The sequence below is a fragment of the Chroicocephalus ridibundus genome, chromosome 1, assembly GCF_963924245.1.
Source record: "Chroicocephalus ridibundus chromosome 1, bChrRid1.1, whole genome shotgun sequence".
In the NCBI taxonomy this organism is placed as follows: domain Eukaryota; kingdom Metazoa; phylum Chordata; class Aves; order Charadriiformes; family Laridae; genus Chroicocephalus; species Chroicocephalus ridibundus.
Genome location: NC_086284.1, coordinates 147,757,978 through 147,782,654, shown reverse-complemented (window position 1 = coordinate 147,782,654; position 24,677 = coordinate 147,757,978). Strand labels below are relative to the sequence as shown.

Sequence of the window (24,677 nt, the reverse complement as noted above, 5' to 3'; positions counted from 1 at the left end):
CATAATGTATTTCACAAGCAGTTACTGAAATGTGATAGGTTGAGTATATGAATAGCGTATTTTATGTAAGTACAATATGTTAACACAGTATATAATAGAATTAAACTAGCTGTAATTAAATATAGCTCTTTAGCTCTGTAAAGCTATAGGGGTGGGGAAACTATTGTCTTTCAGAATTAAAGTTCTTTTTAAGTATTAGCAGAAGGACAATTATTTGCTGATTCTGTATCAAAACTCTGTTGAAGTGCCTTATGTAAAAATTGCAGTTCAAGTCAAGAGAGGTTTGAAACTAAGTTAGTACATCAATTAAATATGATTACACGTTTTTTTTCTGAAGGAAAAAAAATCCATATAATATTATTTTAAATAGTTAACATACAGTATTTCAACAGGGGAAACGCTGATTAGATCACCACAATCTATTTTATGCCATCAGCATTGCTGAGGGGCTTATAATTGTGTTAAATTTTCATATTACTCATATTCACACATTAATGAACAGATGCATTGTTACTATTGGGATTTTGCCATTTGGCCTTTCACATCTCTAATCACGGTTTCCTACTGCGATCCTTTACCGTTCTCGCAGAAATTCAGTCATTGATACATGGCCATCCCTTAACGCCTTCATTATTCTCCGCTCGTTTTGCCGCCGGAATCACCGGCGGAGTCGGGATGCGGGCTGGGGGGGGTGGTGGTGGTGCAGGGGACACTCGGGAGGGACGGGACTCTTGCCACTGAGTAAATACCATTTTTATTGAGAAAGCCGATTGTCCCCCACCTCCAACCCCCCTCCCGGCAAGGGAAGACCGGGCCCGATCCCGGCGCCGCTCCCCGCCGCTCCGCAGCCCCGTCCGCGGGGGAGCCCCGATCTTCCCCGCTGTGCCAATGCCCCGCTAGCCCCGGCGAGCGGCTACTGTTGCTTTAACGCGGCAAGTTAGACAGCAGACTTGTGTTCCTTGACGAGCGCACCGCGGCGAATATTTTGTCTAGCTGCAGGGGGAAAAAAAAAAATAAGGAAAAAAAAAAAAAAAAAAGCAAGCGGCTTCGCGGCGGACTTTGCTGACAATAGACTTAAAAGTAAGACAGGCTGCTTTTGGGTGCCTGGAGGCTTGCGGAGCCTATTGTCAGGCTCTACAATGGATTTCTTATTGCCGCATTCCTTGCCTTTGCAAAGGTTTGTTAGCTTTTAATGACTGACAGCCCTCTCCTGCAAATACCGCATTTGCTCTGGCCTGTTTACACGCTGCTCGAGAATTTTTTGAAAAGCTTAAGGGGGGGAAAAAAAAAAGGGAGGGAGGGCAAAAATTAAAAAAAAAAAAAAAGCAAGCGGCGGCGTTTATTTGACCTATTCAGGTGCGTTTGGAAAACTGGTTTCCTTCGTGGGTGCTTAACAGGGGACGTAGAAACTTCAGAAGTGGCTGTGTAAGTGCCCAGAGCCTGGCGGCATCGCTGGCTCCTCGGCCCCGGCACGGAGATGTTCATTGCGCTGCAGCTTCTCCCCCTCTCTTCCGTAAGGATTTCATTGCAGTTTCAGGGTTTCGGCCAGAAAAACTTGCGTTCGGGCAGTGCCGGGCGACTGAGCCCGTGGGTAGGGCAAGGAGCGACGGATGCGAAAAGAGGACGGGCGCGACAGCCCACCGCTCGGAATATTGGCGAAAATGGGTTATACAGGCGAAAACGGGAGCGTTGCAACGCGTATAAAAATGTTGCGGGGGGGGGGGGGGGGGGGGGGCGGGGGGAAGCCCCAAACCAATCTCTTCTGCTGGAAATGGGATTCTGCTAATTGCTACGCTGTCAGCGCCCAGCGAGATGCAGCGCGGGGCTGTGTGTGCGCACGGGTGTCCGAGGCAGCGGGAGGCGGGGGGGGGGAGCGGGGGTGTTCCTAAAGCAAGGGTGCATCCGTGTGCCCGCGTCCGCCTCGCTATTCACGCGTTAGTACCGTACTGCGAGTGGTCGGTTTAAGGGGAGGGTGGTCTCGCTGCGTCCCTCGGGGGTGACAGGCGCCTTGTGGAGGGAGAGGGGCAGAAGGCGGCGCTGGGTGCGCGGGGAGGGCGGCCCGGCCCCGCCGAGCCCCCCCCCTGCTCCCCCCGAGGGTGCGCAGCCTCTGCGTCCTCCCAGCTTTAAGTTGGGGCTTCCAAGAAAGGAGGCGGAATTAGCCAAACAAGATAATGAAGGTTGCTCGTAATGGTTTTTACTGTGGGGAAAATTAACCAGTTGCTAATAATTGTATGGTCTCTAGGCCAGACGGTCCCTTTGATAAGTTAACATGTACTCCCTTTATGCTCCTGGTAGGGGGTAAACAAATGCCTGAACAAATACAAATACACATAAACACAAATGTGGAGAATAGCAGTATATGTCTTAGATCCAGATAATAAGTGTGGGTATTGTTATTTAGATGGCGCATACTGGGACACTTATCTTTTAGTACACTCCATTTTCTAACTGAATGCAGTGCTAATCGTGGGATTGAAAGCTATTGTAATTGTGTACCCATCTAAATGCTGACAAGAATATACAATTACATTGTTTGGAATTGAGTTTAATGTTCTCTGAATTTTATTAGCATTTATATTTACTTATGCATTAAAATTCTACACAAAAAGAGGTCAGAATACAAGAGTTACAGACATAAATATCAGACCCATCCACACCCTCACCGCATTTTTCCTGAAAATACTGAACAAATATATTTTATTTTATTTTATTTTAAAGGAAGTGATAGAATCTGAAATGAGCAAATAATGGGTTTCCATTCTAAGCAATGCCTTTTCTCCCTCCGGATTTTGCAATCTTTTAAAGCTTTTTTCATACCCAACTTTTTATTATTATTTATAATGTGCATGTTACTGGAAAATCTTTCCACAGTATGCTTACCACCACACGATGTTTAAACACACATTATAAAGTGGATGTAATTGTAAACACTCAGAGGGATATAATTACATGTAGCAGATTTAGGAGCTAATTCTTTGCTTCTCTCTCTCTCTCTCTTTCTCTCTCTCTCTCTTTACTCTGCATTTTATCAACATAATTATTTTTTGACTGCAGACTAACACCCAGAAATTGACAGGCATCCATTATAGGCAGCAACTTGTTCCCCAAATTGAAAAACAATGAACTGCAGGTTTATATGTGCCCATTGTCATACAGAATTACCGGGGCTTTGTTCCACAAGAGGAAAAAGCTAATGGTTTTGAAACAGCAGGTGACAAAGCACATTTCCCCCCCCCCCCCCCTTTTTTTTTTTCCCTCCCCCCTTATCAGTTTGTTGATGAAGTCATTAAGAACTGGGGCCCGGAATAGGGTTGGCCTTATTTTTAGCAGATAGACTTTTAATGAGTTCTATTGTGGAGACAGTCATGTTGATTTGCTCACATTTTTTTTCCCCCCCTTCACTCAGAAACTCCCAGTATTGAAAAGCTACTATCAAAGGACTGGAAAGACAAGCTTCTTGCCATGGGATCAGGGAACTTTGGAGAAATAAAAGGTAACGCTGTTTCTGTGCTAAAGCAAATTGAGAATGAATATAGAGATACCACTGGCTTTATAGAACTTTTGCTTGTTTACCCCTTCCCCTTGAAACATTGTAATTTGGGGCTTAAATGAAATCTATGCTCTCCATCTGTGATAACAGAAATAAACAAAAAGGTATACTGCCCTAAGTGAATGAACTTACATAAAGCTTTTGTTGCATATATCGTTCTGTGTTGTACGAGGACACGTCGTATTGCTGGATGGGAAAAAAAAAAAGTCAATTCACATGTCAAACATGGGTTTATGTGGTATCAGAGTATAGCAGAGCTCAGCTTCTGAAATCTGAGGGTGATCAGAAGTCCTTGTTAATTTTTGGACAGATTTTGATGATGTAGATTTTTTTGACTTTTCTGCATGCAGGAAAAAAAATAAAAAGAGCAAAGTTTGTGTAATGATACCTCTAGGTACCGAAATTAGCCAGTGCAGATTTTAAAAGACAGCGTGCAACATCTGTGCACTAAAGCATGTTCTTTTAAAGCTGTACTCCAGAAGGAAAATGACAAAATTTGACCACTCTCCAGCAGCAGTAGCTTCTGCTTTGCCAAGATATTTCCCCATTTTATATATGTGAGGTCATTTTACGGAACCTGTAGTTGTTTGTTTTCATCTAATTTAATATTTTTGTAATTCTTCCTCAGTGATTGCGATGAGGAGCTGACTCAAAATGCACGTGTGTCAAAAATTTTAGTTTCCAGAGCAGCCATTATCTCTCTGAAAAGAAACAGTGACTCTGATTCTTCTCCCATTTATATCAGTGTACATCTGGAGTAGCGAAATCAAAGCCAGTGTTGTTTTGGAAATGTGAAAGTAGAGTGAGATTAAAATTAAACCCTTCTTTTATGTTTATAAACTAGATTTAATTTCTCCCCATTATTTTTGGTTTGTTTGCTTACTAATGTTGTCCCTGGTACCGAGATCCTCAGGCAGGCAGGCTCGCAAACCTCATGCCTGACAGGTTTAAGGATGGCAAGAGGTAGGCAGTGTTCAGTAAAGAATACAACATGACACTCTCTGAGAGGTTCGTGTATTGGTACGTGTGCAAAGATAGTGTTATTTTAATTATACGTGCCTTCCAGCTTGTCGCCGATAAGCCACCGGCATTAGTTTGCGCTAGTCCACTGACTTACACAAGTAGGAAAGTATGCCACTTGCTTCCCCTAGCTTCTCCCTAAGAGGCTGTAATTCAAAAGTATATATTCATTACATATGTAGAATAACTTTAAAACAGAATATAGTGCTTCGGCCCCAAATAGGCTGAGATATTATTATTATAACAGAGAGCCAAACCCTGGGTTCTTTATTCCCACCGAGCACGTTTTCTCCATGTGCGTAAAGCAACAGGTCATAAAGAGGCAGGGTAGCCACTGGGCTTATCTGCGACTTCTTGTTCTTGAAAGCATATTGTTTTAAAATAACATCATCGTCTGCCACGAACTGATGAATCTTTAAGATGTTTCAGGCCCAAAGTACACAGGCGGCTTTCGTATCCACTTCTGGGTGTGTATTTCAGCAGTTCTTGCGAGTTGTCTGGAGCCTCTTTAACTCTCGATGTGCTGGAGCCTTTAGGAGGACTCCCAGCAATTCTCCTCTGCCTTTGGACTCGGTAAAGCTGCTGTGAAAAGTGCTGCGCGCTGAGAAGGCCGTCTGTTCCCAGTCCTTATGATCTTGTTCTGTTGGAGGGCAATCTTTTTTCTCCGTTCCTCTCTTTCCCTTTCACAGGCTAAACTTGAAAGCGGCAGCAGCAGCTATATGCTAGCACGAAAGAAATTCAACAGTCCTTTCAGTCTTGCCCGGGGGGAGGATGGGGAGCGACAGCACAGCCTCAAAGAGGAGTTTTCTTTGCTTTAATTTTTGTTTTTTAGCTTCATATTTTGAACACAAGTCGAGTTATTGTTCTGCAGCTCTGTTCAAAAGCTTCACATCTGAGGCTTTTTAGTGCAACTGTGGTTCTATGGTTGGGGGCATGGTTATTAGGTGTTTGGATCAGGTTTGGCAGTAAGCTGTGAAAACAGGCACTGGTTTATTTTTCCTACTGACTGCCGTGACAGTTGCAATTATTGTCCATTGTTCCTAGGTGGCTAGAAAGGAGGGAGGATACAATAGAGCATTGCCCTCTGGGGGTAAATGAATTTGACTTACAGGTTCTTGGGGGGTCAGGCAGGCTGATTATTTAGTGCCCAGGAATGCGGTTTTCATGGCACCGCCAGCCATGAGCGGCCAACAAACAATGGCTCAGCTGTATTGCAGCTGTATTTAGTGAGGCAACATGAAAGGTGTGCAAGTTGAGCTGTTTTATACTCACGTATGCGTGTACAAACACACATATATTACGCTAGGAAATGTTTTTGTCCTTCTATAGGAAGGTAGAGTTATTAAGTTTTCCAGTTGTGATTTTTTAATTAACTCCGCTCTATATTTGGCTTGGCAGCTGCATTTTCTTTTTCCTCGTTTCGCTATTAGTGATATTTGGAAACCCCTCACAAGTAGTGTCTTATTATTAATACACCCTGGAATGTGGACAGCACTAGAAGCTGTACTGCCCAACTGTCTTATGCACTGAATAGTTTTTTCCATTTAACTGTTCAAAATTTCATTGTGTTTTTCATTAGATCTGGGGGAGTTTTAGTACGTCATGTGCTAAAGTCTCAGCGCTAGGCTACATACTGTTAATGCCCAAGTCCACGTTATTACCATTGAGTTTTATTCTCTGGGAGAGATTGAAAGAACGAGAGATGAAGCGGAAGGCTTTATTTTCTATTACTGTTATTTCTTTTAAGTTAGAAAGCAGTAATATTTTATCAAAGATAGGGGAGTTGGTGGATGGCTGGAAGTCACCAGACTCCCACGTTTTGTATTCAGTTGTTGCTCTTAACTGGCTTTGTTACTTTCGGCAGCTACTTTAAGCCCCCCCTTCCTTCATCTGCGTGCCTGTAAAATGGGAGAACCATCACCCAGTTTCTGCAGAGGTCTAGCTGCAAACTTCAAGATCACAGTTAGAAGGATCTATATATGTCCGGTTACTAGTCGAAAAGGAAGTGTAGTATTTCATTCCAAGGCTTGACTGAAAGGGAGTACTCTTATGCTTAAAATGGGGCAAAATCTAGAACCTTTCACGGCTGTAGAAATTTTAACTCAAATGCCTCTGTTTCTTTACGGAGGCAGTCTGGGGTTAAATAAATAAGACAAGTTTGGCACTGGAGAATTTTTAAGAAATTTTGTTTTGAAATCCCTGGAATTTTTATTCTGTTCAAAACAAGTCAGTCTCTAGTAAAACCCACAAAACACGCCGTTAAATTGAAATGTTTTAAAATAAAGCTGTAAAACTGTATATTGGATTGGTTAAAGCCTGTTCAAACTTAGTTACATCCATCATATTCAGGAACAGAGCTCAAAAGGCCTCTGGATTATTCACGGATAATGCAGTTTATTGGATTCAGTGGAGCAGAGAGAACTCCAGGTCTCAAACCGATCATCTACAGGAAGGAAAATTATACCCCCTTTCTGCCTTCAGCGTAGCCACCTGATACTGTGCATTGCAGGGCCAAAGTGGTTGCTTTCCTCCGAAGCAACGTTACCGACTGCAGTAGGTGCAGCATGTAGGGCGGACCATTGACAGGAGAAGGTATACGAAACTATTTCCGTGATCTTCAGCGCCAGTGGCCATCCCCGTACTTAGAAAACTAACATGAGACTTCTGTTTGACTGGTGTTGGGCCCCCTCTGAGCAGACTTCGGGGAAAGGTGCTGGCCCCCCAGGTGGGCAGGTGCTTCACGAGATGCACAGTCTTGCTAACGCTGGTGTGAGCGAGGCAGCTTTAACCACGATGAGAACTCTTTTTAAAACTTCCCGGGTGTACACAAAGCCTTTCTGCTAATCTTGTCCATCTCTCGCTTATCGAGAGTTGTCAAGGAATAATAATACATATTTTATATGTTCCCCACTTAGGTAGTTTTGAATAGGTGTGTGGAACAAAAGGCTAAACTGACTTCTGTTTCCAATCTTTCCGAGTTGGTATTCTGTTGAAGTGAAGGCATTGTTAACAGTGATTGCGCCTGAATCTCTCAAGAAAGACCGGGCAAGCCTGAACCTGATGGTTTTTTATTGTTTGAAAATCCTTCTCTGTTGTACAGGTTAGTTCCCAAACTACTCAGGTGAAGTGTTTTCTGCACTCACCGTGAAAGGGATCATCATTAGGGTAAATTCAGCTCTTCGTTGTAGCCACTTAAATCTGGGTGGCTCCAAAGACTGTACTGGAATAACCACAGATTTATGAGTGTCATTGAAAGCAAGATTAGCCTACCAATCCTAATCTTTAATGCATGATAACACAGACATTTGTTTTGTGCGAGGAACTGGGTTCCAAGTTACGTGAAGTATCAGTGCAGGTATTATATCAAGCCGTGTTTGATGTGTGATAGAGCTGTGTTTGCTGAAGACTCTAATCTTGCCTCGATGTTCGGAAGATGGGGCATGAGAGAGTATGCAGTGAACGGTTTTACGACTGCCAATAATGGATAAAGAGAAATAATCCATTCAGCGATACTATAGCTCATCAGAGCCCATGAATTAAAGACATATGTTATGTAGATTCAATGTATGGATTAAAACGGATAATCTGGTAGGTGACACACAGAATCTTGAGATAAGTGGGCTATGCAGATTCGGTATATGGATTGTGACGGATAATTCCATTTAAGTAATGCTGGACAAGTTGAAGACAAGTAAGCTTCGGGTAGTGCTCAGGTTATGTGCAGTAATCCAGTGAGTGACACTTTGGATCGCATAATCTGTAAACTGAAGACAAGGAAGCTGGGGATTCTGCATTTAGATGTGGACAGGAGGGAGGAGGGGGAAGGGGTGAGAGATTATTCATGGAGAATACACTGGGTTTAAACCTTTGACTAGTAAAGCACAGATCCCCAGGAGATGTGTGAAAGCTGCGCGCTTTCTTAGGAGCTGTGTGAATTTTGCATTTGCAAATTAATGGTTGAAAAATGTTTGCAAACTTGTGTCACATGTGGATGCTTTGCATTATTTTTTATGGATAGTATTGTATTTGGAGTGGGGAGAGAAGGAGGGTGAGAGAGTCATAAATGAAGGAGGTAAGATACGTCTGGTTGTCGGCTTTTAACTGTGATAAATTCAATATTATTGCAACCTACTTAGTATCTTCTTCTCTGTGTTTATTTTTTGAGGGTGTTTAATAGTAGCAAATTGCTGAGAGTGAGCTTTTAGTCCTTTGTTAATGTTTCAAAAGTGCTGGGGAGAGGGGAGGGGGGGAAACCTGCCCAGTGGCACACAGGGGAACCTCAGTTTAGAGAGGAAATTTGGCAGCTGCCGAAATAGTGGAGGTTGATCACAATGCAATATGATACTCTCAGGCTGCAGAGAAGTAGACGGTGCCAATTGAGCCACACCAACGCAGAACTTCGTTCAGGCCGAATGAAAGCCTGAAATGGAGATTGTGACTGGATGGGGCTGCTCCCGTTTGACCCTAGAGCGGGAGGAGGTTAGTTGAGGGTAGTGTCTGTGGAACGAGGGTTGGAGGAATCTTTTTTAAAGCATCTAAACTGCAAAAGATGCGTATTTGTGACAAAGCAGCAAATTTGGGCGGCTGCGGATTTACATTTTTTTTTCCGTGAAGGTACTTAATTTGATCAGAAAAAATCAGGTTCTATTTAAATAAAATACAACTTTTAAGAGTGATTGTTAATAGAGAAAATAGAATAAAATTGAACTAATTCAAGTAGCAAATGCCAATGGCTTTATTTTGTTTGAACATATGGAGGCCAAACTGCTATATTTAAAAATCATCTGGAGGGTTGGATGACAAAAGGGACCTAAACCCGTTCTTCTTTATACTAAAATTACCTGAAGGATGTGCTGATAGAGATGAATGTTGCTGAGATACAATTACCAGTTTGTCAAAACAAAGCAAAAATGCATACACGTATATATTGTTTACTGGTTCTCCTGCTGCTGCATAAAATTCCACCAGCAAATGCTGTTTCTCTAGCCTAGTTCTAGCTTGTCTAGACGGCAAAACAATGAATAACCTCTGAGAAACAGTCTCAATACAAATGTTGTCCATTCCTTTTGTAACCTTGACAATAAGTTACTAACCTGGTTGAATACCAAGCTTTGTTTGCAGTCTACGGTACCAAAACTTTTTCTGACAGCAAATAAAGAATACTCACTGACAACTTCTTTCCAGCATTGCGAAATAGTAATGTGTCGGTCTGTTATAGAGCAGACGGCTAAGTTTTTGTCCCCACAGAATATTAATTCTTCAGGGTAGTAATGGCAAAAGATGGTAATTGTTCATCATTTGTTTTTATTCATTCTGCAAAGTCTTCCACTGAAACCTAAAAGATAAAGACTGTCCGTATGCCGAAATAAATAGCTTCCTTCTAGCCTGCTGTTCTAAAAAGGACGTTGATTTGTCAAACAGAGAAGATTCATTACATAAATCTGTAGGTACAGACAAATCAGTTTGAATTCTGGGCTTTTTCTTTCCTTGTTTCTTTTTCTAGTGGCTGTGGCTTGCTGAGTAAAAAGCAGTCAGAAAGTTTTCTTTTATTATGCTGACTTCCCATATCAATCAGATGAAGTAATTTAATTTAGCAAGGCAGGTAGTTTTAAGTGATGGCAGTCACTGTGTAGTAAAGTTGGCTTAAATGCTTAATGAAAAATGCCAGTTTTTAGATGTTTATGTCCTGGCAGCTCCAAGATTTACTGGCCTGAAAAGCTATGTGCCAGTCCCTAATAAAACACTCTCTAAAGTATTGATTAGGAGCGCATCAAGGGAGTCGGCACACGTGCACAAGCACATACCCACACCCACCCACAAATACATACCAGCAAGTACATAACTTAAAGTATATACTCATTGCTTGGTCATAAGCACTTGACATTTCTGTTCAAAGACAGAGGAAAGAAGAGTTTAAATTCGGAACTTACCTCAGCCAGTTAGATCTGTTTATCAGACTACGTTTCCTGAAGGCACGTAACATCAGCTCCCCGTTGCCTCACATACACAACTTCAGGTGACGACAGCAGCACGGCCGTCTGTGCAGTGAGGGGAGAATACTCCTCTTTACAATTATTACCAGGTTTTAAATAGATATCTTTTTTTTTTCTTAGGGGGGGCATGACAAAGATGAGCTTGCTTATAAGTAGAAGGCGGCTAGGTGGCCTCTCTGTTTTACTTTCCACGTTTCCTTACTGAGCAGAGTAATACTGGGTTTGCATTTCTAACGTTGAAAGGTAAAACTGGGTTGGGGAGCGGGGAAAGAAAAATAGTTGACAATGAGAATGGAACTCTCAAGAAAAGATACTGGAATAAAACCCTCAAGCAAATATACTTATTATATGAACTGCTGATACTTTATTTATTCTTTGGATGTAATAATGTTATTGCTAGTAGGAGTTTCATTCTTCTGAGGACAGCTTAGTTAATAGGCTATTCAGTTTGAAAAACCTCTTTCTTGGCTCTTTATCAGTTTTATATTGAAACTGTTATGTCCCTAGCTTAAAAATGGCACTGAAAAACACATCGCAGGAAATGCTTGGAGATGACTCAGTTTTTAGCTGGTGCCTGGGTTGTAGTTATGTCCTCATCGCACTCTTGTTGCATCAGGGCAAAGTTACGCAGAAACTGTGTTGTGCCACGGTTCTGTCACTTTGTTAGTTGGATGGCGTCAATAATTGCTCTGTTCGTGGGGTCCCTTTAGCTAGAACCCTACCTGGTTGATACCAGGTCAAGGTCAAGCAAAGGTTTAATTATTTGTATAATACGTATCCCTGTTAAAGTCAGTGGGGAAACTCTTGGCCTTACTGATATAGTTCTGCTGGTGACGGTAGCGTGGCCAGCAGTAAAAGGCCTTACAGTGCATAAAGTTAAGAATGACTTCAGGCAAGTTTCTAAAAACTTCACGCCTCAGTTTTCTCGTGTATAAAAGTGTTGCATGCATACCACTACCTTTCTACCTGCTCACAGTCTTTAAGAAGATCAATTAGTTAACGCTTTGAAATTAAAAAATGCTCTATACGGCATGCTCTAATTATTATTACACATCTTAACGTTATTTGAATACAGAGTACTTCAAAATACTCTTATTTCCATTTAATTTTTTTTCCCCCTACAAAGCTTTGTAGATACAGGAGGATTTTTTTTTTTTCTTTTGTAGCCATAGATAATGATATGAACGTAACACAATATTATTGTGTCTTCCAGGCTTTGTAGTCGCACATTGTTTTCTTTGATTTTTTCTTTGAAAGACAGATGCTGACAGTTCAAAAGCTATTTACGTAATTACTTTGATAGTAAACTGACTCCGGGGATAAATTTCACTGTCTGTATGGGTGTGCGCGAGTGGGCACGTGAGCGCCCCTGATTGATAACATTCCTAGCAGCTTAATTGAGACACGTCGGAGGGGCTGAGGAGAGCCTTGCCGCGTCTCTGCCCTTGCAGAACACGCTGGGTGCTGTGCGGCTGCGAGCGGATCCGTAGGTTGGCTGCGAGCAAACGTTCTCATCGCTTGAGCATTCGCAGCAAAAGCTTAAAATGCCTGTTAAAGAAAATATTGGCTTTCCTAATTTCTCATTTACATTCTCATTCTGTCTAATAAATTATAATAAAGTATTTACTGTTTTGATCGCAAAAGCAGTTTCTCTGCCTTTTTTTTTTGCTTTGGTTCTGTTTTGGGTGGATATGCCAAGGTTTCTCCTGTTCGTTTTCTCACTTAAAGTGTGTCATTTGGTCATATTGGTGTCTTCATTCTAATGTTTATTAAATGTTACTGTCACTGCCAGTCTGAGACTGTGAATCAGAACTAAGAATGTGTAATAGTTTATTTCACATTTGAGTAAATTTCTTTTACTACTTAAACACTATTATGGATAGTGTTGATCTGAGATGAAGTTTAGGTTTGGCGATACAGAATGCCTCTAATTTGAGTCTTCTTTTATTGCCATCTGCTGTGAGTGTTGCATCCACAACATGTTTTTTTTTCTTGCCGAATCTCTTTTTGCGGTGATAGAGAATAAGCTGACGCATCTGGAAGGCATCTTTTCTTGGGCCATTCGCTGTATCAACCTGTAGTGTCTACTTGGATGCGGTCTCGCCCGAGTTGTTTTGATAAGTTGTGAAAAATCCACATTTTGCCATTGCAGTGATAGAGCACAGAGAGAACAGTATGAGCACCTACAGCAGTCTCCTGAAAGGCAGGTGGTCGGGTGGTTAAAAGCTTTGTTAAACATAAAATGTGCAATATCTATTTGTTGTGGATCTGATGGCAATTAAGAGTAATTTTTGAGGCAGTCATTGATGTAAGCCACTCTCCTTTTACTCCTCACTCAGTCCCTGTGTGAAGCGGGTCTAGCTTGCTGTCAAGTTGTCCGCGGCAATACTGGGCACTTGTTTTTTCTCCCAGCCGCGCTGCATGGCTAGAGTGAAAGCACTGCAACCGTACGGATGCTCCGTGTAGGGCAGCGCCCGGCTCCAGAGCCATTCCCAGCTCTGTACTACTTGGAGCAGCTCTAAGCGAGTTTAATGACAAAGCAACTGAAGGTAGCTGCTGAGGCTGGCGGCTCATCCTCACTGAGGTTTGCACTGCCTCCTAAGTTCTAGCAGTGTTACCAGCCACGGGGGTACTTCATTAATTCCCAAACAGCGTGATTTAAGCCAACTGTCTTTACACGGCTGGTGGTGTAGTTACTTAAAATACTGACATGTTTTGCCCTCTGAGCTACAGAATTCTTCACACGGAAATCCCGTAGCTGCCAGGACCCTTCACACGATGATAAAGGTTTAGATCTCATGCGGGTTAACAGAGAGAAAACAGTGGTGAATGGACAGAAGTCCCCCATCCTTGCCTACCCACAATCTACAGCATCTAGAAGGGGATACAAGACTGGCAACTGATCCTCTTGACTCTGCAGTGCCTTTTAATACACCGGAAAAAATTCCGAACACCGAAGGTACTTACATAGTGACCGAGCTGTTGCCCTCAGCTCACCATTACGGAAATAACATCAAGTATCATTTGGCGTTCATTTGTTATGCAAACTAAGTAATTTATGAATGGCAACTGTGAAATGGCAGTTTTGTTGGCCATTTCCACGAAAGAAAGTATAGAAGAGGTGTGCTAGGTAATAAGGGTAACAAAAAATACCAAACTTAAACCAAATGCAAACACTTTATCATCAAGACACTCCAACTCAAGTACTTTTTTCTTTTTAATTCGCACACTTGTATTAAGCCACCAGTTGTCTGCAGGAAACCTCAAAACGATCTGTGATTCATCATCAGTGGGGCTTACATGGATATGTGGGTAAGGCAAGGGGAAATCTACCCCAAAACTCACCATCTTCCAGTAGACCCACACATCTGATCTCCCTCGCCTATGGTTTTGTGCAGATGACTTGAGAGTATGGCTATTAGAGTATTTATTTTGCAAGGAATGATATCTTAAAGAATTGAAATTATAAGTAAGAATTATTGAAGTTATTGGAAGGACGGGCTAATCACATGAAAATAAAGTGCCTACTAAGCCATGTTTTCCAGAAAGTATTCTCCAACAAAAGATTTTTTTAAAAAGTTGATGATGACAAATTCTCACTTTCAGTTTATTGGCAAACTGAAGTTGCTGAAGGAATATAGCATATGAAGGCATCCTTTTGTCAGACTACTTCCATTCCAGTTTATAAGCCAACGGAATTATGCGTTGTGCCTGCTAAGCTGGTACATAAAGCAGCCCCTTTGGGCATCTCGAAGTTTCTTTAAAAACTAAGTAATAGTGAAGAGATTGTGTGCGTTGGATTTGTCCCCAGCTGCACGGCTGCGGTGTGCCTGCACCTCCGGCATCCGCACCAGCACTTCATTGCTCTTAGTTCACCCAGGCTTTCCTCTCGGTCCTGCAATTCAAATGAAGCTGTTGTTTTCCCGAGGAAGAAGGTTTTTTGCTCCTCTCTAGGTAAATCGGGTTAAAGAAGAAACCGCAGTGGGTGGATGGCCCCGCGGCTGGCGGTGCAGTTGTTTGGTGTCGCGGCCAGGGCGGTGGCGCGGGGAGCATCCTGCTCGCCCTCGGGAAGCGCAGCCGGCGCTCCGCAGCGCAGGGCTGCATATCGGCCTTTCTTTTTCTGCCGCTGTCGGTAACTAACTCTGTGACCCCTCTGTCTGTCAGTTTACACATATGGAAACGGTTTTCCACCTTTCAAAGGTGTGGTGGGGATTAATTTAACTTTACAAAGTGCTTTTTGATTCCCAACTGAAAGCTACTGTAGGAGCTCGAAATACACTGATGAACCAGTACTGGCTGAAGATCTTTGATGTGTGTCAGTGTGTTTGTCGAACAGTTTATTTGACAGTGATTTCTTTTTGCTTACCCTAACTTTAGGACTAAGCCAATCCTGTGTATTCCATCTCTCTCTAGGTCTTTCTCCCTCTCTCTCTCTCTGTCTCTTGCGCACACCCATCCCTCAGTAAAGATTTGGAATAGAGCATCCGCTGAATAAATAAATAAAATACTCAGTTTTCAGATGTTTCAGCGTGCCCAGCGTGTTATACTGCCAGTATCAGGATACTCATAGTCTTCATTAGATGCACATGACAGTAAACCAACATGCTAGCCACAGACAAGACAAAGGAGGAGCTGCCTCCTGGAATAATTCTTCTACACCACTTGGAAACACTGCACCCTTTTTCCTAGGGAAAAACAAATGAAGGATGGAAGAGTGGCAATAAACGTTTCTGATTAATTGTATGGCCAGGTGGCAAATGCATTACTTGTAGCTGTTCTCCGTCTCCAATGTTTGAAATAAAAAATGTAAGTTAAAAGTGCTTTCTTCGGTAGCGTTACTGTTTTAGCACTGGCTTCCATTCTTTCTCACAGCTTTTAACAAAACAGGTTTAAGGTCCTATGGTTTCTGGTTCAGTGTATTTCTCAAATTTCCAGCTTTTTGGAAAAAAAAAGCTTTTTGGGAAACCACAGTTTTTTGGGAAACTATCTGAGAATATTCTGCTGTAGCTCTTTGTTATATCATGAGAATATTTTCACATACATCTCTAGCATCTTAATACAAAGTTAATCAGCTTACATTTCCTGTATATGAAAATGTTGATTCTTTGTGTTTTCCCACTTGTATGTGGCTGTCTACAAACGCGTCTAAGGGCTTGGGCTTGGCTGACGTAGCAAATAGGATGCTGCTTGGGAGCACAAGGTTGAAATTAAGTGAATGTAGATTAAACTATCAAGCAGAGAGCCCTAACAGTGACACCTCTAAGGCTGTGGTACAATCTTCCAAAGAAAGCAGTAGATGATTCACCATTTCAGACGTTTCAATCCAATCTAGAAAGCCGTAGTAAATATATTGTAGGGAACATTCCTGCACTGGCAGGGGGGTAGACTAAATGAGCTATTACCAGTAGCTCTTTTCCATGTCTGACTGATAGTTGGCTAGGAACACATTTAGCATAGTCGCCAATTTTTCTTCTTTTTTTTCACTTGGAGAGCACTGGTGACATTGGCAGAAGAACGCTTCCTGTGTTTGAGAAAGGTTTGTGTGGCAGGGCTGTCCCAAAAGCAGGCAGTTTTCAGAGGAGGCACAGACACCGATAGCCTTTATCCTTTCCTAAAGCTTTTTTCAGAAAGGTTTTCTTAGGATCTGACTCATGTGAGAGGGTGTGGTGGTACTGGAGATATCTGTGGATTAGCTGCTGCACATATTTTCTGGTCTTTTAAATTCGAAGTCAAATGATACGGATATACTAATAGTGCCATTCTTTGTTTTAGTGTATGTTTCGTAGCTTTTGAGTTTCCCTGGAATTTTTTCTTCCCTTCCCTCATAACCACTGTCCTTTTGGGTAGAAGGAGAATTTTTACAGAATGATTATGAGAGCGAGGTAGTCAGTTCCTCTGTCTGTGCCTGCTGAACTCTCCTATAAAAAGCATCTAATGACAGTAGAAGCGAGAGAGGTGGTGAGTTGCATTTAACTCAGTTTTTCTGATATGTTTATGCAAGACTCGGTCCTTTAAAAATACTCATCAGTGGCAGCATCAGCGATAGTAGTTATTGACAATTTAAATACTATATAATTTCATCCTAATCAGGGCAGCTGTAGATGATATAACAGGTAGCGTCCTGACAGCTTGTTGCGTGCTGTGCTGGTGACAGTGAGAAGGCTGGGTGTGGGGAGCCAGAGAGGTAGCCAGCACCCAGGAGACTTCTCCGCGTCCCCTTGATTACAGAGGGATGTCAGTACACACCTTACAGTTTCTGTAACTGTCGAAGCATTGATGTGTCTTTCTCAAAAGCTTCTGACAAAAATGTAATTGTCTTCCAAAACTGGAAGTGTTGATTTTGATCCCCATGAAATGTAAATGATGTTTCAAATTTGAAACTCTTTTCAAAACAGGCAGTATTTTTTCCCCTGTTAATCTGATAAAAAGGCAACAGGAAACAGATGAAAGGGCAAGGAAACATTGAAGGGGGACACCAGATCAAAGCCAGTGTACAGAATTATCCGCCGTGGCTCATTTTCCTATGGAGGGACAGGTCTTAATATGCAGGGTATTGCAATATCTGCTGTTCTTTGCTTCTACCAAAACTTTGCTTACAGTGAAGCTGCAAAATAAAAACCTGGCTAGCTCTAAATTTCCTCTCTTCTCTTTACCTTTTTTTTTCTTTTTTTTTCCGCCATATGATGCCCAGGGACTCCAGAAAGCCTTGCTGAGAAAGAAAGGCAGCTCATGGGTATGATCAATCAGCTGACCAGTTTGCGAGAACAGCTGCTAGCCGCTCATGATGAACAGAAGAAACTGGCTGCATCACAGATCGAGAAACAACGCCAACAAATGGAGCTGGCTAAGCAGCAACAAGAACAGGTGAGTGATTATTACAGGGGCTTTCAGCTTCGATCATTTTCTAGGAGGACTTTTCAGGAGCTTATCTTTTCAGGTTGGTACTTCTCAAGTTTGCTCTCCACCCAGAATTTTTTTCCCATTTGGTTTCTTAGGTAAAGAAGTTTGAACAGAAACATATTGGCAGAATGCTTTAATTTGCAATATATAAAATAGTGCTCTTTGTCTATTAAAGGTACGCTCTCTGGTTTGGAGGTGTTCTGTTCTAATAGTGTTTTTTCTAAAAATAAGTGTAAGTAAGCGTACAAATTCAGCCCTCCTGAGTCATCTTCCAATTCTCCTTGAATTGAGTGATGCTGAATAGGTATAAAAGGAACAAAATGTGGCATTTGGCTTGTAATGTGACAAATGAAAGGGTTGGTTTTGCCAACTGCACAAAAGTGTGAGGGAGAAGGATATAAAGTCAGTGAACAAGTGTGACTTTTTTCCTTTTACACTCGAGGGGCGTGATTTTCAGCCCTTGCAAATATGCCCTCCACTGAAAATGCAAACATGTTTTTCCACGTGAACAGTTCCAGCGAGGGCACAGGGACACGATATTTTATGCACAACACAACTTTTCCAACGTATTTGCACCGTGCAAGTTTTAAGAAAAATGGATGTCCATTTTTGTACCTGAACATGAGCAGAGAATGCTTAGACACCTCGTTTACAGTTTTGTCAGGAGTCCCTCCTGATACCTCTTACGTGAAAGCGTTTTGGTCTGTCTGACCATTTATTTCAGCTTATTACGAAATTTGAGTTTATATTGTAGAATAGCAGCTATGTGAATTTTGTGAAACTCACAAAATTCTTTTAAATCTGTCGTAGTTGTCACACTTCAACGTTTGTATTGTACCAAGCAAGTCTTAAGATTCTAAACCACTGCTCACATCCTCAGACATTTTAGCCTTGGTTTTCCCCATTTTTGATTATTTATAAACCTTATCTTTAATACTGTGTATTTTGGCCTCACACCTGAAATCCCAGCTGGGGAGAACAGAAGTGACTTACCTATTAAACTAGAGAATTTGTATCACGCTGTTGTTTACATGGAGAAAGCAGATGAAGGCGTGAAGGTGGAATTGGCAAGATTCTTCCACGAGGAGATGTCCTGCAGCAGCTATTTCCTTTGCCCTACCTTTTAAAGTCACTACTGCTACAGAATGGCCGTGTGATCTGAAAGTGGAAAAAAAAATGGAAAGAATGAAAAAAGGCAGTAAGAAATCCTGCAGGATTATTATTAGGATAACAAGGATTTCTTTTAAGTTAAGAAATTATGTAATACAATTCTGTGTTATATAGAAATTAAAATAACCAAACTTTCCAAAAAATGTATTGAGAAAAGTTATTTTGGTTGCTTAAAGAGAGGCTCTAGAAAGGAAACATTTAATCTTTTAGATGTGGAGTTAACGATGAGTGTTTCTTATGCTAATAGTTTAATAACAGAAATGAAAGAAAATACCTAAGGGGAAGAATGCGCAAAATTCCTCCCAGTAAGTATGCGTAAGTTCCCATCTGACCCTGAGATGTGTACGCATACCACAGGGGAAAAGCAAGACTCCTTCTAATGTTCGTAGCTAGCTATTCACGGGAGCAGAGCTTTTGTGATGACTCAAATGAAAGTTTTTCAGGTTTGAGATACATAATGGTTTATCTCCATCGGTCCTCTGAGAACTCTAATTTGGTTCCGTTACTGTCTGGTTTTTCCTTCACTGTGTGTAAAATGCGTCCACAGTAAGGTTCCCCATCATTTAGTCAATGGAGAGGGAGGATGGAAGTCCTTACGGAAAACACAGATGACTTTGAGAGGAGACTACAAGTACTCCATCATCTTCTGTAAATGAGTTTCAACGTTGAGCTGTGTAGCCTTGCACTGCTCCCGTAGTTCCTTCCAGCTGATACACATGTTGAAGAGTCGGTGATTTTCCCAAACCCAGTTCCATTTTGTGTGTGTCTCTTTCTGCATCAAGGAAATATGCACACTAATATCTTCCTCCTGGGTGTCAGATTTCCTTTTTTTGGAATTTTTGAATAGGTGGTGCCAAACATAAAAAGAATATTACTGTCCATCCTACTTTTTTGCCTTTCCTGCCTTCCCCTACTATTTTCCAGCTTCTCTGCCAGTATTGTTCTTCCTCCAACAAGTTGGAGCAAGTGAGTGCTCGCTTTGGGGGGATTTTAGCAGTGCTGTTTCAGATAATGAGGAGAGATTTTTGCATCAGTCCTTCCCTTAATATCCAGCACAGCGTTTTCCATAAGGTTCCCTTTCACACTAGTATTAGTTATGAATTGCTCCTGAGTACGAGCCCCTTGCTTCAGTGGCAGTCCAAGCTGCCGCCACCCACCCTTGAAGGTTTCTTAGCTTAACAGAGCCATTTAAAGAATGAAGCAGTATGGAAGTTTCCTACATACCGACTCCACATCTCACGTTTCTTCTGTGCAATTTCTCCACAGATTGCAAGACAACAGCAGCAGCTCCTGCAGCAGCAACACAAAATTAACCTTCTTCAGCAACAGATCCAGGTCAGAGACTGCGTCTCCACCCATGCCCCTTTTATCTCTCTTCTCTCCTTTCTGGTTCCCCATGCTTTCCCTCAGCCATTATTGTCATACTTTCTTTAAGAATCTCTGCAGACAGCTTACATCTTATTTATGGAAACATATGAGGATATTACCTGTCATTAAGCCAAAGAAGTCAGTTTCTGGATGGCCTTGTATGATTAACACTGCTCCTATAGGATGGGGAAGCAGATGTGAGAGGAGCTGGTCATGTGAGCAAGGGTTTGCAGGACCAAGTCCTCTTTCAGCCATAGATCAGGAGCGGCAAAAATGTTGCCAGGAAGAGTTGGGTAGCAATGGATCTCCTACATCTCTGCTCTGGAGGTTTTGCAGAAGCAGTTCTCTTCAGTGATCAGTAATCAAGTGTCCTGCCTTCCCTCTACCCCAAGGTGTTGAAAGTCCAGAAATTTTCAGGACTTCGGGTGAAGTATTGCCTGAATGAGAAACTGGTCAAAAGGTTGCTTAGATTCTGCGGAGCAACTGTGTAGGTCCTAGGTATCTACAGTTTTACTCCTAGTAGTAGAAAAAAGTTGTTAACCCAGTATAACGAGTAAACTTTATTTAACCTCTTTTTTCCCTAAGGTATTCAGAAGTGTTCAAGCCATTGACTGTATTTCATTACTTTTCTTCTGTGTGTATATATGCGTGCCCCTATTTTGGGAATAATGCAAATCAGTTTGCCCATGAAGGTTTTCACAGAATAACAAAGGAGGGGTTTGACATTTTACAGATGTCTAGAATCATGGTAAAATCTCTGTCTGTTTAAGTATGCAATTATGTATAGAGCTTTGCAAGTGGCTGTGGAAATGAATGCTATGTTCTGTTTGTTCAGTAACAACAGGATTTTCCTTCCGACGCTTCTCGTTCGTATTTCAGAATTAGTTCCCTAAAATTATGGGCCATAGCCGTAACTGCTCTAAGAAAACTTAATTCCAGCTTCACGCAAGAAGAAAAACTGGCTCTGTCATTTCAGAGGATATTCTGTCAGTATCAAGACTTGTGTAACTATGAAAAACTTCTGGGGATGGTCCAGCCCTCTGTTATAAGGCAACTTAAATACAAAATGTGCTGTGCTGAAAATAGTTTTGCGATTGGTAAGACCTGGCTTGGCCTTGGCCTCTGTGGTTTTTTTTCCTTCTTTAAATTTGTGCGTGGGAGGGATTTTTCTTCTTTGCTGTATCTTTAATAAGACTTAAAAAGAAAAACAATAGTAGAACCTCTACAATAGCAAGGAAAGTATTTACATTTTTAGCATTTAGCTATGGCAGTGAGAGAGGAAGTTGTTTTATAAGCAGCGAATAAAAATAAACTGAAGTAACATAATTTGACCCCAACCCTTTTAAGTTTTAAGGCCTCGTAGATAAGAATGAAGTATGTCGTTTTTAGGGTAGCAGGGAACACTGGTTATTGATAATGAGATATAGAGCCTTTCATCTCTTGATCCCTGGTCCAAGTTTGACCTAAGTCGGTAGTAAATGAAAGTCGTCTAGCTACCATCTGATACAAGCTGCAAGCCTAAGAAATGATTTGGAGGTCTGTCTCAAGGGATTTTGGATGAAATATTGACCCTGCCAAGGTCAGAATTTCACCTCCAGGGTCCACTTCACACAAAACCCATCAGATTTGGGGCACCCTTGTTTCGGATGGTCATGTGATAAAGGTCAAGAATTGAACAGGCAGAGAGACAACAGTGTCCTCTCATTCCCACAGAGATGATCTATTTGTAGTGAAATTTTGATTATACTGCCTGGCTCTTGACAGTTCTGTGGTCTGTATGGTCGTGTAGTCTCAGGAGCCCTGGTTGCGGCCCAATTACTGTGAAGTCACTTACAGGGAAAAACATTTAAAAATACTCCCCCCCCTTATTGGCAGTGAACGCGAAGCAAAACGTTTCTTCTAAGTTACATGCTTAGTTGACTGTTGTCAGAGAGAAGAAACCATTCCTGAAGAAATCTGCCTTTGTATGTAAATGGAGACAATGAAGTCACCCTAACATGCCCACGTTTAAAAAGGTCTGTGAGTTTACAATCAGGTTATGGTAGGTGGAACAAAGCTGTGACATGAATGTAGCTGTGAGTTCAGCTTTTCTGACCTTGCCCTAATTAATCTAACAGGCTTCTGTCACATTGGCCCGGAGTTTTTAAATAGCACTAGATTTATTGACAGGGAAATATTCCTACAAAGTCTGGATAACTATTTGACTTATGTGCAATTGAATGATTAGGCTGCAGTTATGAACACAACCTATTTATGACAAAGGGTTCGTTTTACTTGAGCCAATTTTTTCGAAGCTTGTGAGAGTTGCCATAATTCCAGATAAATTATTACACAGAAAAAAGCTATTGAAATATTGTATTGAAAACATAATACCCTAAGGTTAAAAAAAAGCACAACCTGACTGACCCCATGATTTATGACTCCTTTCTCTGAGTGCGCTAACTTGGAAACAGTTCCCTCTCTCCGTACCCCGGCATGCAATCGCCGATACACACACAATACATAAGCAGGGAGAGACTGCAACGTGTGTCTCCTCCTTAGAGGACTGCAACTGCCGAGTGTAACTACAGCTTCATTAAACTAGGTACTTCTGTGATGCTGAAGAAAGACGCGTTAGCTACTTGAGCTTAGAAAAATGTACCTGGCACATGAGTCTCTAATTGACATTATGTCTTTTTCAAGTCCATCTCTTCTGAATTAACTGGAAGGAGGTTTCACTAATGCAGAAGACAGCCAGCTTATCTTCATATAGAGAGTTAGGTAAACGGGAGAAAAGTTGCAGATTAGATTAAATTTAAGAATCCGTATGAGCTCAAAATGCTAATATATCATCTGTACAAGATTTTGTGTTTTGGCATATGATTATAATTTTTTTTCTGCTTTTCAGGATGTTCTAGACCTAATTTGTGAAGAGGTTTTGTGTTTCTCTGAATAAGTAACTAAACGTCCCGCCGTCTTATTTTATGCCATTTTGGAATGCATCCTCCCATGCGCACTGCTTTCTGTTCCATTTAATCTTCATGTGTGTGTGTATGGAAAAGGTTTTAGCTTTAACAGCTTCTGCCTGCTGAGTATTCAGGGTCTTCTCCCCTGCACACCTCAGTCTTGCTGTTTCACCAGAAATGAGACTGGAATGTGTGTTCTGTCCTGTTAACTCTTGTGCATCGACAGCCCCTAAGATCTCAGGTTGCGTTTCGGAACAGCTCTGTAGTGATCTACAGGTGTAAACCAGGCCGAGGAAAGAGCGTGCAGACACCACATACGGCTCAGCAAGTTTTTGGACTAAATCTAGTTTTGTCCTTCAAGGCCTCAGAGGAGCTCTCACTGTCACCTCCCCATCTTCTTTTATGAGGCCACAATGCACTTCCTGGTGCCTTTGCTCTAGAACATGGTGAAGTCTGCGGCTCTGTAGCTGTTCCATCAGGTGGGCAGAGAGTGAAAGGAGCTCGAAGGCTAGCTGCTCCTTTTTCATGATGCTGAGCTAGTCCCTAGGACAGGCAATGATCCTGTGTGGTGGGGTGCCTTGAGGGGTGCCTCTGAGATGCCAGGTTTTGTGAGGTGGCGCAGTTTACACTTTCCACTCTCTCAGAGAAAAAGTCTAGCCCAGGTTGACGATGGAATAGTTTGCTTTGAAGCTCACTGACAAATGTCACTTTAATTGAACTATATTTAAAATGAAATATGGTTGTTAAAATTCATAAAGCAATTCATATTCAGTAGGGCACTGTTGATAAAATAGGTCAACCTTGCAGCCCAAATTGTGATAAAACCGATGCTACTAATCTCACAATTTTGTAGAAAGCCTGACAGTGTTTTATGTTTTTCCCTCAAGCCCCAGCTCTTGGAGTCATGTGATGACAAAAATGCCAGCTTTCATTTCTTCAAAATGTAAACTTCCAGCTCTCGTATTTCCAGGCAAAATCTGAAACCATGAACACTAAAAGTTCCAAAATTAGAAGGCAAACAAAACGGAGGCCAAATGTTGTTTTTTAAACTGTTCTGATTTTTAGTCAAAATTTTTTTTGGAGAGCCCAGCTCAAGATCTTGGAACACTTCAGGTTGCCAATAATGTAAAACTAAGATCTCAAAGCAGCAAGAAGTAACAGTGCTGCTTTACGATGTCTCTAACATTTGGGCCGCAGTTTTGTTTGACTTTTTAGTGTAATACTGCCAGTACTTGGTTACTAATTTGTATTCATTTCTGGGTGACATGCTTAGCCCAAGAACTGAGTGCTGTCTGAAACTTGAGAGCAATTCCTGCCAGACAGTAACCGTTTGATGATTCTGTGTGTTGTAGTGGAGGGTTTTCTTTTTCCTTCAGAGCTAGAGACTTGACAGCAGATGTTCTAACAGGACATCTTTGCTGTTAGAAAGTTCGGATCTCTGAAGAATGAGGGGATCCTGACTAAATTCTGATGCGGCGATAGAAAGGTGCACCTCCAGCCCATTCTGCCTGCCAGGCGGGTGGTGACTTCTGGCCGGTGGCACCTGGCTGGACGACGCAGGCAGCTCCAGAGCCTGGTGGCACCTGGCAGGCATGCCGGGGGGACCCTGCTCCCAGGCAAATAACTTACTGTGGTCTCAATGGCCTCAAGCTTTGCAGACCCTTCGCAGCTTGTCTGGCAGGGAGTGTGGGCACCGTGGCACTCCGGACTCCATGCCCCTTTGGGCCACAG

The 24,677-nt window shown here is 42.0% G+C and overlaps 1 protein-coding gene across 13 annotated transcripts in view; it reads left to right on the top strand.

Annotated features, from left to right (window-relative positions):
* The window catches only part of SOX5 (SRY-box transcription factor 5), a 656,088-nt gene that overhangs the window by 488,056 nt on the left and 143,355 nt on the right, over nt 1-24,677 (top strand). For all 13 annotated transcript variants that reach the window (XM_063358081.1, XM_063358090.1, XM_063358046.1 and 10 more), the window contains 3 exons: nt 3,407-3,493; nt 17,255-17,427; nt 19,900-19,968. In XM_063358081.1, the coding sequence (XP_063214151.1) occupies nt 3,407-3,493; nt 17,255-17,427; nt 19,900-19,968 (329 nt within the window). The remainder of the gene's footprint in view (nt 1-3,406; nt 3,494-17,254; nt 17,428-19,899; nt 19,969-24,677) is intronic.